Here is a 13,880-nt window from a genome sequence, read left to right as displayed (position 1 = left end):
CCCCCTTGTGTTGTCTTTAGTCGACATCCGCCCTAAAAGAGTTAAAGGACTTCTTTTTTTAAGATTTGTTTCCTGAATTTGTCCATCGTTCCTCTGAATTGCTTCATTTCTTTTCTTTAATGACACCCAAACAGAAATGAAACGTGAAGTGAGTGAGCCAATAGGAATCCAACTAAGTCACGGCCGCAGTCCAAAACCGGTTTCTTAATGAGGTGCCGATTCTTGTCGTTTTTTAAACCCGTTCTTTAATTCCGAGGCTTGTTGCTGCTCTCGTGGTGCATGAGCAGACTTTTCGGAAATTTGTTGATTTTCTCTTTCCAAGAGCTCTGTTACATTTTTTTTTGGGAACCTGAGGAGAGCGACATTCCTGAGACCTTCACCTTTCTTTATTTTCAGATATTGTATGATGGACACCAGTTGTTTTTTTAGCTCATTTTGTATCTCGTTATTGTTTGGCTGCTAATTAATTAAGGAAAAAGGAAACAATTAAGGGGTCTGAGTCTTCAAGAGCAAGTCAATTAAAAATGAATTCAAAAGAGTTTAATTTGCATTAAAAACGGGTCACTAATTACGGAAAGGGTTAGAATGAAAACCTGCAGCCTCTCTTGCCCTCCAGGACTGGAGTTTGAGACCACTGTATTATACATTGTATACAGAATATGTAGAGGAGGCAAAGCTATGGCTCAGTTGGCGAAGTGAAGTACCTCAAATCTGCAGTGTGTGCTGGATGAACAAATGCGTTTTAATTGATGGCTTCATTATGTGATGGTAGAATAATCATGTGCCTCTTATCACAGTGGGCTGCTTACTTCATCTTGACATCTCCCGTAATGCACCTCCTCTGTGATCTGTTTGATAGCTGGGCTCTGGGGACCCAAGTTGCTTTTTTGATTTATACAGACTCGCTGGGTAAAATTGATGGACCTGAAGCATTCCCATGACCTTCGATTCTGCTTTTTCTTTCTAGATTGCAGCCATCATGACTCTTCCATTTGATGTAGTGAAAACCCAGAGGCAGATTGAGCTGGGGGAAATGGAGACACTGAAAGGTACGGGCATCATCTGAAGGGTTCTCTTCCTTCTGTCTTTTCTTCCAACTATTTTAACATCTTATTTTTGTAAGGAAAGTTTGGTCACAATGAGTTAACGGATATATCTAATGGGGTACAGATAAATCATAAAAAGAACCTTTCTCCAGTACAGTGCCTAGCCGATATAAGGAAACAAGGGGGTGAACCTCAATTGTCAAAGGGTTCCCAGAAGTTAGAAAGAAAAGAATTAGGTGGTTTCCATTGAGAGATTAAGGCGAGTTTTCCTACCAAGTAAGAGTTCATTTTGACCATAAGAAGAAGGTAAAGCAGTTGGGTCCAGAAGCGGAAAAGTGTGAGGTGGAATGGCGATATTGAAAGAGAAATCTCTTTGGATGGTCTCACAGCATATGGATAAATGTGCCAGGGCATTAAGAGTAAAGGTTTTATAGGGAGTGGTAGGGGCAAGTCCCATGGCAGAGCAAATATGTTGCTGGCTAGGATTGTTGGAGACCAAATTGATTCTTAAGAGATGTGACAGTGGAGTAGTGGGTGGAGCGTTGTTAATGTTTTAACATTTACGAAAAGTTGGTGCAATCAGACTTGCTTGATTTGATGATTCAAATTTTGAGCTGGCGTTGGTGGAGTTGTTTAAGTGTGGAGAAAATTCTCAAAAGATTTAAAAAGTGAGCCACTTGCCAGAGGACTCCTCACACAAACCAGTACTATGGAAATAGTGAGTTGAGCGACTTCAGAGCCAATATTTTGAAAAAGGAGATGACTGGCAAATTGAGCCCAGGGCTTTGTGTGAAATAGTCAAGCAAATCCGGAATCTTGGATCGTGTGTATCTGGAAAGAGGAAGCATCGGAGAAAAAGGGTGGCAGAGCAAGGATGCAACAGGCGTGTCATTTCTAAGTGATCGTGTGTGCGTTACCTAAATAGTAGTTCGTTTTAGAGAAGCACAAGATGTTTTATGCAAGGGCACCATTTAGATTTCCATTTATACAGTACTAGCCATGCTCCGCGACTCCGCCAGCGTATAATTGAAAAGAACAGTGAGGAGGGCCCTGCCCATCTCCCTACTCCTGGCGTCACGCTTCCCATCCCTCGGCCCGCAGCCTCCGTCTCGGATTAGCACGAGTGTATCGCTCCTGCAAGCAAACTGTGATACTTAGCGCAATGAGAGAAGTTGCAAAATCAACCAGAATGTTCGAGCAAATTCTAGAAAAACCCGATCTAAATCTGTTAAGTAGTTTCCTCGTTCACGAGCTAAGCGGAGGTAAGGTACGCCCTGCAGCTGGCCCGTGAGGAGGTCTTCCCCCTCCGCTTGGCCAGGTGTGTGTCTCTCGATTCACGCAAATAAATCGGTACCACAAGCAAACTATGATACATAGTGCAGTGAGAGAAGTCGCAAAATCAACGGAATATTCAAGCAAATAAGCGTAGTTCTCTCGTGAAAAGCAGACAGACAGACATTGGATTTTATCTATAGAGAGACACAGATGAGCCAAATCTTTATGACTACCTTTCTAATGTTGCTCCTCCATGTGCCACTAAAACAACTTGGACCAGCTGAGGCATGGACTGTACAAGACCTTTGAAGGTGTCCTGTGGTATCTGGCACCAAGACATTAGCAACATGTCCTCTCACTCTAGTAAGTTATGAGGAGACACTGCAGATTGAACTTTGTTTTTCCAACACATCCCACAAATGCTTGGTAGGATTGAGATCTTGTGGAACTTGGTGGCGAGGGCAACACCTTGATCATGGTCCTCAGAGCATTCCTGTGCATCTTGTGCTGTGTGACAGGCTACGTGATCTTGAATGGAGTTTTTGACCGAAATCCCGTGTGGCTGTAGATCTCACAGATATTATGAGCTTTTGTGAAAGATGTGGGCAAATATCATGAGGCGTACTTGGCTAGAAAAGGTTGATTTTGATGCCAGTCTGTCGTTATTGATGGGCTCCTATAGGCGGGTTGCAGTTAGTGAGTCTGTTTTGGGTCCCAGGATGCTGTCAGTACCTTCAGGCTGTTGCTTTTAGATCCTCATCAAATGCGTATATTCTAGCCAAACTGCTCATGCGCCAGCTTTCCTGCCAGGACTTTTCTTGCCTTCATTCTTTAGTTTCTGTTGATTCTGTATATATGTTTGTTTTACTCTTATTGTTCCTCCATTCTTGGTTCCCTGTTCTCTTATTAATGCCATGTATAGAATCTGTGGGCTTCTAAATAAGTGAAACTTTTGTTATATAACAGCCCCAGTCTCCACACCTGCTGATGCTTTTATGTCCATTTCCTTTTGTCAGTGTCTTCCAGGAAGCCTACATCCACTTGGCTCATAATGAAAAGAATCCGCACAGAGTCTGGGATCAGGGGCCTGTTTGCAGGTACTGTTGGCGAATTTAAACTGAATTCATTTCTGAAATCCTTTTATTTTGGTAAGGATCAGGCATAAAGACTGGTAAATGCTTGAAAATATAGAAGGCTTTGTTTAATCACCCCATCCCTCTTATGGTTGGCTGCATTGTCATTATTCTCCTAAACAGATGCACACCAAAACCACCAAAGCGATTTGACAGGAGGAGCTGGCGATGTCGTCTCCTGATGTTTTAAATGCCGTACTTGCTATTCGTTAACTTTTGCACTGCATTTCCGTGTGATTATGAGAGAGTTGGATTAAAGTAAATCACCAGCTAAGAGTTTCTCCTTCAGATTATTTCAGAACTGGTTTTGTTCAGAATAAAATCAGAAAGAATGTCGGCTCTCATAGAAATCCCTTGAAAAACCCCAGAGGAAGCAGGGTGGCCTGGTCTGTTTATTCAACACACCACCGCTGCGCCCCAAAAAAGGCGATTAAGAGACCATAAAGAAATAATAAATCTGCGACTGTGGTGACACCGATGTCCCCTCCTGTGGCTGTTGTGCTACATTAGAATGAGTTACATTTCTTTACATATCCTCTTTTTTTAATATAAAAACAATGGCAACCTTTTAAATATGTTCAATATCAAGTGCAAAATACACCACAGTTAATGTTATTGGCTCGTGTTGTAGCCATAAAGAAACTCTGGTAGCTATACTTGGACTCTGTAGAAGTGTCAGAAGTTGTCCAGTAATTGAATCCTAAAGATGTATTCATGTAGCTCATTAAACCCTCAAAGATTCTCTCTTGTCTTTTGAGAGGCAGTTTTTCTCTTTAACTCTTTGAGGGCTAAATATTTTCTACAAAAAAGTTTTCCGAAAAGCAATGGTTTAACATAGAAATCAACATAAAACGTCTGTTGCTGCATGCTGTGGCTGCCAGTTTGCCAAGAACGTTCGACACTCGTGCTGCCAGGTTGTCTTCGTGTGGCTGGGGCAGCAGCAGCGTTCTCTGTCGCAGTTTATTGCAGTCTGGTTTCTACCTCTTATCATTGCTAAGTGGCAGCCCTCCCTGGCGAACAGTGCCGTAGGCGTGTCAGCTACTTGAACCTGCTCAGTATCACGATTAGCTGGGCACCAGTCAGCTGAAGCTGGAACCTCGCATTTGTTTTCGATCGCTTGTATCAAAATCAGAGTCCGATCAGTCATAGTCCAATTCAGAGAGAACAGGCAAGGCGTTGTCCACGGAGTATTTTGCTTTACACGTCCGCTTTGATCTGACACCAGACGTCGGTGCTATTTGTGCCGTTGCTTGCGCTTTGCTACTCACGGGAGCGCAGGAAATCTCGGTCAAAACCAACGAAGCTAACTTTCCTTCTAGGAACGAGAGTCCAACTAAAACATAACGGTTGGCTGTGTCACAGTTTACAGTTGATTTACCGTCGTCAACTTCTCCTTTTGACAAAAGTCGACATCAGCCCTGAAAGAGTTAAACCCAGTTATTAATGCTATGGTGCCATCCAGGTGACAAATTCAGTTGCCAGTTGACGTTGGTGTGGCATGAAATTGGTATTCTAGAAGTCACTGTCATTTGACACTTTCAATAAAACTGGTGAGGATTTGCTCAGAGGGTCTCCTTTCTTATTTGATCGTCCTTGCATGAGAGGCTGCCCATAAACCCGTGGCATCCCAAGTCAGAAAGCCTGGGGTTTATTCAGTTGAGGAATCGCAAAACTTCCCTTCCCCAAGTAAACAAGAACGTACAGCTCGGTGGGTTGCGTCGTGTTGCACAGCAGCCTCGCCTTGGGTTGTCAGATTAGAAAATTAGAAATACGGGCCACTCTTCAGCTCTCTTCATATTACTATACAGGGGGTCCTCGGGTTACGACGCAGTTCCGTTCCTACAACGGTGATGTAACCTGAATTTTGGTGCAACTCGAAACACACCCTAGCCTAAGTCACTTACCTATCCTATTACATTTGCAAAATCGTAATCTAGAACATAAAAACACAACCAAGCCACAGAAAAGGACATAAATATACTGTACTGTAGTAACAGAAAAAATGAGTGTAAAAAAAAAAAAAAAAATTCCTTTTATTCCTTCTGATCTCTTTATGAGGTCCAGTTTCACTTCCATCGTGACGGCTTTCCTCTGCTTCGAAGCACTACCATCTGAAGACTCGAGGGTCCAAAAAGTTGCCAAACAAAGCAACACAAATGAGACCCTTGTTCAGCGCTCAACCAAACTAGTTTGCCAATTCCATCACTCGTACGCTGCGTACTTCCGCTGCGCGCAACCAAACTGGCTCGCCCACGTAGTCTGTAAGTCCGACGCTAACCGTGTAAGCTGAAACACACGCGTCTCAGTTTTTTGAATGTTCTTATCGGAGTGAGTGTTGTAAACTCGAAACGTCGTATGTCGACACGTCGTAACCCGAGGACCCCCTGTGTATATACTGCTCAAAAGAATTAAAGGAACACTTTTTAATCAGAGTATAGCATCAAGTCAATGAAACTTCTGGGATATTAATCTGGTCAGTTAAGTAGCAGAGGGGTTGTTAATCAGTTTCAGCTGCTTTACTGTTAATGAAATTAACAACAGATGCACTAGAGGGGCAACAATGAGATGACCCCCAAAACAGGAATGGTTTAACAGGTGGAGGCCACTGACATTTTTCCCTCCTCATCTTTTCTGACTGTTTCTTCACTAGTTTTGCATTTGGCTACAGTCAGTGTCACTACTGGTAGCATGAGGCGATACCTGGACCCTACAGAGGTTGCACAGGTAGTCCAACTTCTCCAGGATGGCACATCAATACGTGTCATTGCCAGAAGGTTTGCTGTGTCTCCCTGCACAGTCTCAAGGGCATGGAGGAGATTCTAGGAGACAAGCAGTTACTCTAGGAGAGCTGGAGAGGGCCATAGAAGGTCCATAACCCATCAGCAGGACCAGTATCTGCTCCTTTGGGCAAGGAGGAACAGGATGAGCACTGCCAGAGCCCTACAAAATGACCTCCAGCAGGCCACTGGTGTGAATGTCTCTGACCAAACAACCAGAAAGACTTCATGAGGGTGACCCAAGGGCCCCATGTCCTCTAATGGGCCCTGAGCTCACTGCCCAGCAGCATGCAGCTCGATTGGCATTCGCCATAGAATACCAGAATTGGCAGATGCACCACTGGTGCCTGTGCTTTTACAGATGAGAGCAGGTTCACCCTGAGCACATGACAGAAGTGAAAGGGTCTGGAGAAGCCATGGAGAACATTATGCTGCCTGTAACATCATTCAGCATGAGCAGTTTGGTGGTGGGTTAATGATTGTCTGGGGAGGCATATCCATGGAGGGTCACACAGACCGCTACAGGCTTGACAAAGGCACCTTGGCTGCCATTAGGTATCAGGATGAAATCCTTGGACCCATTGTCAGACCCTATGCTGGTACAGTGGCTCCTGGTGCGCGACAATTCCTGGCCTCATGTGGTGAGAGTATGCAGGCAGTTCCTGGAGGATGAAGGAATTGATACCATTGACTGGCCACCACACTTTCCTGACCTAAATCCAATAGAACACCTCTGGGACATTATGTTTTGGTCCATCCAATGCCACCAGGTTGCACCTCAGACTGTCCAGGAGCTCAGTGATGCCCTGGTCCAGATCTGGGAGGAAATCCCCCACAACACCATCTGTCATCTCATTAGAAGCATGCACCGATGTTGTCAGGCATGTATACAAGAACACAGGGGCCATACAAAGTGCTGCGTACAATTTGGAGTTGCTGCAATTCAATTTGGGCAAAATGGACTAGCCTGCCACATCATTTTTGGGGCGTCTTTGAATTCAGGGCTCTGTAGGTTGATCATTTTCATTTCCATCAAACGATGTGGCATCCTTTCGTTCCTAACACATTACCCAGTCTATATCAGTATAGATATCCAGGAGGATTTCTTTTTCCCATTGAGATCTGATGTGTTTTCAAAGTGTTCCTTTAATTTTTTTTTTATACTTGCCCCCTACACACCCAGACCAATATATTATATAAAAATAGAGACTTAAGAACATAAAGCAAGGATTTTAATGGGTTATCTATTCATTATCCAACCCGCTATATCCTAACTACAGGGTCACGGGGGTCTGCTGGAGCCAATCCCAGCCAACACAGGGTGCAAGGCAGGAAACAAACACCGGGCAGGGCACACACACACACACACACACACACACTAGGGACAATTTAGGATCGCCAGTGCAGCTAACCTGCATGATGTGAATTCTCCTTTAGAGAATTCCTGGCCATCTCAATTTGATTCAGACATTGAAAAGCAGCTGGACAGGTGTAGGGTCAGACCAAGTGGTTTATTAGGAGGTGAGGTCCACAACATTAAAGACAAAGAAAATTGCATTACAAGTCACCGAGTGACTATGAAAGTGAGAGGCGGGTGGGAGGCCCGTTGGTAATACTTAACAGGCTGCAGCTCACGCTCATGTCTGGGTGTTGTGTTGCTGTTTTGAAGAGCCTCGAGTTCAAATGAAAATGTGTGTGAGGTTTTGATTTTTATTGTAAAGTTTTGTTAAGACCTGGGAGTCCTCCTTGTGGAAATTCAAGGTGTTTGTCTTCCCAGTTGACGGGCTGGAAAACTTTGTGTTTTAACTTTTTTTTTTTTTTTTTTCTCTCCTTCCCCAGGATTCATGCCCCGAGTAATAAAAGTGGCCCCGGCCTGTGCGGTTATGATCAGCACTTACGAGTTTGGGAAAGCCTTCTTTCAGAAGCTGAACTATGAGCGAGAGCTCCAAAACCTGTGAAAAGTAAAGCCAAGTGACTGGCCATGTCCGTTCTGTCCATTTTTGTTTTGCACGTTGTGCTGCTGTCAAGCTGACCACCTCACTTTGTTGTTTTATTGCTGAGCGGATAGAAGCAACTCTGATTCTTTACTTTTGCAGTCCCACCCTGAAGCACTTCTTCTTCTTCTCAGACTTAGAGGTCCCCCATGATGCTTACATGCTTGTTATCGTTGAAAGTCTGTTTGCTCGACTGTCTCCAGCCTCTCGACTGCTTTCCTGATTCTGTGACTTTGCTCATTTCTGTCGTTATATTTAGGAGCTCATGGACGTCTTACTGGGCAGGCTGAATCGAGAAGATGACTGTCGTATACCTTCTGCCTTCTTGCCCCGATTAATTCGCCTCAGGACCCAAGTTTCCCAGATGTGCTCTTTATAAGAAGTGCAGTGGACAAGTGGAGTTCTGGATGTTCTCAGGGTTTTCCTGTATCTCCTCCAACCCCCTTTCAGTGGGAGGTTGTACCATTTGAAATCAGTCAGATGAGCTCCTCCGTCGTCCAACCCTCTCCCTATTCATCTAGTCAGCCCTACATGCTGTTCGACCTTCTCATTGAGAAAAGGGGCATGTGGAAAGTCGGAGGCTGCCGTTTGTTTGGTGGTCGCCCACCTAGCACTTCAAAGGATCAAACCTCGGGTCTGACTGCAGTTGTGTGTCACCTGAGCACCAGCCTATCCTATCCTGAAGATCCACGTCTTTCTCCATTTGAAGAATTAAGAGACCCCTCTTCCAGTAAGCTGCAGGACAGATGTCTTGAATGAACGGACATCATTTGCCTTTATAAATGGGAGCTAAAGTAGTCATGTGAGCAGAAGGCATGCGAGACTTGTGAAGAAAGCAGACCATGAAGTGTAGATGGAGAAGTGGGAGTAACGCTAACATGGACATGTCCAGCAGTGCGCCTTCGAAGTAATGAGGCGAGTCCTCTGCATTTTGGGACTCCACCTCAGGGGCCCATGGTGGGGGTGGTCTTCATTGTTGCTTGCTTTGTTTTCCTCGATTTAACGTAGACTTTGCAGCCACAGTCTTGTCACCCATTTTTTTTGTTGTTTTCCTAGGACTTTTATTCACATGACACTTGGCAGGTTTCGATGGATGTTTTGGGTGAAGGGCTGCTCGACGCCAACTACGTTCCTGCAACTTTCTTCCTTGTTACTTAAACAAAAAATTCAGAACGCATTGTGTAGCTCGTCACGGCCTTCAATCACTGTGAATAAGCTCATTTGTTTGACGCTGTGAAGTGCCCTGCCATCTTGTTTTCACTCGTTCCGTTTTTATTTATTGCTGTTTCACATTTCCCTGTTGATTATGCTCCTCCGATCACTCGACGTCTTTTCTCGTTATTTTCGATGCATTGGTCGTTCAGTTTGGCCTCTGCTGCATCACTTGAGCCCTTGGCCAGCTCCTCCCTGAGGGAGCACATCCTTCACGAGGTGACCACCAGGTCCATATGTCGGACCACCGGCCTTAATGCTCACAACCGCCCCTGCTACTGTGACGTTGGCCGCCCCTTCCTACTCGGTTGTGCAAACTTCACGTTGGCCTGTTTGTTTGCTCAGAATGTGAGTAGAAGGGGTCTGAGAAGCAGGTGGGGGTCTCTATTTACACTAATTGGATATTAATAATGATGGGGCACCTCATCTGGGGGGAGGAGGGATTGAAAGGGCCGACCCCCATTAGGGTTTTTTTTTTGTTTTTGCAGGGCATTTCAAATGTGGTGTCGTTAGATTACCTCACTAAGGGTGGGGTGGTTAAATAAAGAGACATGTGGTAGGTTTGGGGGGGGGGTCACCCCTTACCCCAAATGTTTAATTGGAAATTAATGGCAAAGGTAATAAAATGTTGTTTGTGGATGCACTTGATGTGGTCGTAATCTGAAAACCCACCGCGGCTTTGCTTGTTGTCACTCAGATGAACAAACGGCTTCAAAAAAAAAAAAATAGGATTGGGTAGATAACCGGATATTGGAAATGGAGAACACAACACGCTGGTGGGTTTTTAACCATGGCAGCCATTTTGTTTTAGAGGTCTAGGAGTAACTAAAAAACGTCACGAAATGGGCGACTCCAACTGATAAGTCACGTTTTGGCCGAGAATGAGGACATCCGAGAAATTAGAGAGCTAAAGGCTGGGTGGTAGATCGATCTATCCATCCATCCATCACCCAACCCGCTAGATCCTAACTACAGGGTCACAGGGGTCTGCTGGAGCCAATCCCAGCCAACACCGGGCACAAGGCAGGTGGGTGGTAGATGATCCACAATTTGTTTCCAAACCTGCTGTAATGTTAGGTTCCTCACTGTGGCCTTTCAGAGTTGAAATCCATAGTTGGGTATTTGGTGACGATTGGTACAACCGGAGAATTAGTCGAGTGCTGCGAGGGTGAGGGATCAGCCTGGTCGGGCATTAGACTGGTGGAGTGGACCTTCAGTGAAGCAGCAAGGCATTGCACCTTTTGAATACAGCGGCCCAACTTGGGTGCTGCCGCCATCTCTGGACGGACGTGTGGCTGACAGAAGGGGAACCTCTGGGCGAATTCCTGAGCACGTTTCAAATTAGCTGATGGAAGACCTGGGGACGCGAGTGCGTCAGACCAAAACTCCTCCTACCCTGCTAATGTTAGGTGTGTGGAAAGTGAGGATGGAGTACTGAAACATTTTAGATCTGCTACAGCGCTGTGTGCAGAGTGGAACATGCAAGGACTTTTATAAATACCTGAGGTCTGGCGTCCCGCGCCGCTTTGCCAGGTCTGGCGTCCCGCGCCGCTTTGCCAGGTCTGGCGTCCCGCGCCGCTTTGCCAGGTCTGGCGTCGCGCCGCTTTGCCAGGTCTGGCGTCCCGCCCGCTTTGCCAGGTCTGGCGTCCGCGCTTTGCCAGGTCTGGCGTCAGCGCCCGCTTTGCCAGGTCTGGCGTCCCGCGCCGCTTTGCCAGGTCTGGCGTCCCGCGCCGCTTTACTTGCAGGCTCATGGCCTTCATATGCTACACAGTACGAAGGGTTAGTTAGCAGTTAATGGAGACCACAGTGGTGGGTGGACCTCTTCTACACTGTGTGCACAATTATTAAGCAAGTTGTATTTTTGAGGATTCATTTTAATATGGACGGTGCTATCGGTCAATCCAAAATGTTAATAAACCTGTAACTTGAATGTTTTACAAAGGAAATGTGAGTGTGAACGTCAGCAGGGGAATACATATGTGTGCACAATTATTAGGCAACTAAAGGAAAACCCTAAATTTTCCCATCTCACTTGTTTGTTGTTCTCCCGTTAACAGATGAAAACAAAGAACTCGCCACGTGTACAGCGCCCAGTACAGCCATCCTTCTGCTCAGTAACAGTCATAAGCCTTCCATTCATGGAGTCTGTCAGTTTCCTGATCTGTTGACAGCTTTTTGTGCAGACGCTGTTCAGAGTGATGTTCTCTTTTTCCTTCCCTGTAAATCTGCCATTTAAAAAGGGCTTTAGGTCAGGTGAGGAAGGCAGCCATGTCGTTTGTATGTTATCTTTAAGGCCTTTACTGGGTAACCACACAGTGGAGTTCTTTGCATGTGATGAAGTGTTAGTCTGCATACAAAATCATGGTCTTCTAGAAAGATGCAGACTTTTTCTTTTACCCCTGCTTGAATAAGCTGTCTTCTAAAAACTGTAGGTTTGGGAGTTGATTTTAAGTCCATTTTAAACCTGAACAGGTCCAACTAGCTCATCCTTTATATTACCAGACCATACCAGTACCCCACCTTCATCTTACTGGTGTCTGAGTCAAAGTGGAGCTCTGTGCCCATTACTGATCCAGCCATGGGCCTCTCAGTCCCTCTCATCTCATCAGTCCATAACACCTTTGAAAAAAATCTGTCTTCAGATACTTCATGGCCCAGACTTGACATTTCAACTTAAGTGACTTGTTCAGTGGTGGTCGGGTTTCAGCCCTCCTTACCTTGGCCATGTCATACCTTGTACTTCTAGGCACTCCATGTAGGTTGCAGTTCTGGAAAATGACAGCACTGGAGGATAATGGCTTCCTGCTAACTTCACCTTTGATTCTTCTCTCAAATCTTTGGCAGTCATTTCCTGTGGCCCTGTTGACTATTTGCAAGAAAACGTTTGATGGTTCTGTGATCAGACCCCAATATCTGAGCAATTTCAATAGTGCTGCGTCCCCCTGAAAGACTTTTTATGATTTTTGACTTTTTGTGTCAGTTAAATCTCTCAAAACACCTGAGCATAACAAGCAGCCTAATAATTCTGCACACCTTGATACAGGGTGTTGAGCTCCTTAGGCCACACCCTCCCTCATTTGAGCTCTGTAGGCCACGCCCTTCCTCATTTGCTCTCTGTAGGCCACACCCTCCCTCGTTTGCTCTCCGTAGGCCACGCCCTCCCTCGTTTGCTCTCCGTAGACCACGCCCTCCCTCGTTTGAGCTCCTTTGGCCACGCTCTCCCTCGTTTGCTCTCTGTAGGCCACACCCTCCCTCATTTGAGCTCCTTCGGTCACACCCTCCCTCGTTTGCTCTCTGTAGGTCACACCCTCCCTCATTTGAGCTCCTTAGGCCACACCCTCCATCCATATCACCTGATGTGCTGAAATCCAAAAAGCATTCAAGTTTGTACAGCTTGGAGTAGGAATACATAAGTAAAAATGATGATAGTCAAAATACCCACTTGCCTAATAATTGTGCACCCCTTGATACAGGGTGTTGGTCTCCTTAGGCCACACCCTCCACCCATATCACCTGAAAGGCCACACCCTCTTCCAGTATCACTGAAATCCAATAAGCGAAAATTCAAGTTTTCGAGTCAGAATACATAAATAAAAATGATGATACAGTCAGAATACTCACTTGCCTAATGATTGTGCACAGTGTAGTGCTAATTGGCAGCCTGTAACCATTAATGAGAGTTTGAATTGTCACGCAGCAGCAGCAGCAGCAGCCTGCCCATAATTGGAAAATAAGAAAAAAAATATCTGAGGTCACCCTTCTGAAGTTGTGACACTGAGCCCTTTACAGTATGGCGGCTCACACTGCTCTGCAGTGAACAAATGCTTTTGCTTACATCTGTTAAATGGTCTTTAATATTAGCAATATTGGACGTCATTGTCAAATGTATGGAGGGTCACTTATTCAAGGAGGTGCTCGTGCCATTGTCCAGCTTTTTTGACAAATTTAGAATATCCCAGTGGCTTGACCGTCAATCACAGATTCTACAAAGAAGGTTAGATGGACCTTTCTGATCTTCATGTTCATACAATGGCTTCATAAATTCTACTAAAGGGACGGCAGGACCTTTCCATAGTTCATGTTGTGTATATTCTTCAAGAATGGCCCAGTGGATTACAAATTTTACACAAAGGTCCAAGTCTTTAGAGTCCTGGTGCTTTCGGTTTAGGAGACACGGCCGTTCTCCAGTGACCTGAGATGATGACTCGACTCATCATGTGTGTCTCTTCAGAGAGTCCCTGCGTCCCGCTGGTTTGACTTTGTGTTGCTCGTGGAGTCCCGAATGAGGCACATGACCTGCATTGTGAGGGAGTGTCAGTTGTGGCACTGCGGCCGGCCGTGTGGTGTGATTACCCGAGGGTGATCCGACTGACTGTTGAGGACCCGAGTGGCTGGACACCTAATACCTGGCTTTCTGGAGGGCTGTGGACCAGAATCTCGAGC

General features: G+C 45.5%; 1 protein-coding gene across 2 annotated transcripts in view; it reads left to right on the top strand.

Moving 5' to 3' along the window:
- slc25a39 (solute carrier family 25 member 39) overlaps positions 1 to 10,083 on the top strand; it is a 55,647-nt gene extending 45,564 nt beyond the window's left edge. For both annotated transcript variants that reach the window (XM_039740837.1, XM_039740836.1), the window contains 3 exons: positions 968 to 1,049; positions 3,338 to 3,418; positions 8,071 to 10,083. In XM_039740837.1, the coding sequence (XP_039596771.1) occupies positions 968 to 1,049; positions 3,338 to 3,418; positions 8,071 to 8,189 (282 nt within the window). In that variant the 3' untranslated portion in view covers positions 8,190 to 10,083. The remainder of the gene's footprint in view (positions 1 to 967; positions 1,050 to 3,337; positions 3,419 to 8,070) is intronic.
- Positions 10,084 to 13,880: the final 3,797 nt, after the last annotated feature.

This window comes from Polypterus senegalus, chromosome 17 (assembly GCF_016835505.1).
Source record: "Polypterus senegalus isolate Bchr_013 chromosome 17, ASM1683550v1, whole genome shotgun sequence".
NCBI classification, from domain to species: Eukaryota; Metazoa; Chordata; class Cladistia; order Polypteriformes; family Polypteridae; genus Polypterus; species Polypterus senegalus.
The sequence above is the reverse complement of the archived record's forward strand: the minus strand, read 5'-3'. Positions and strand labels throughout refer to the sequence as shown.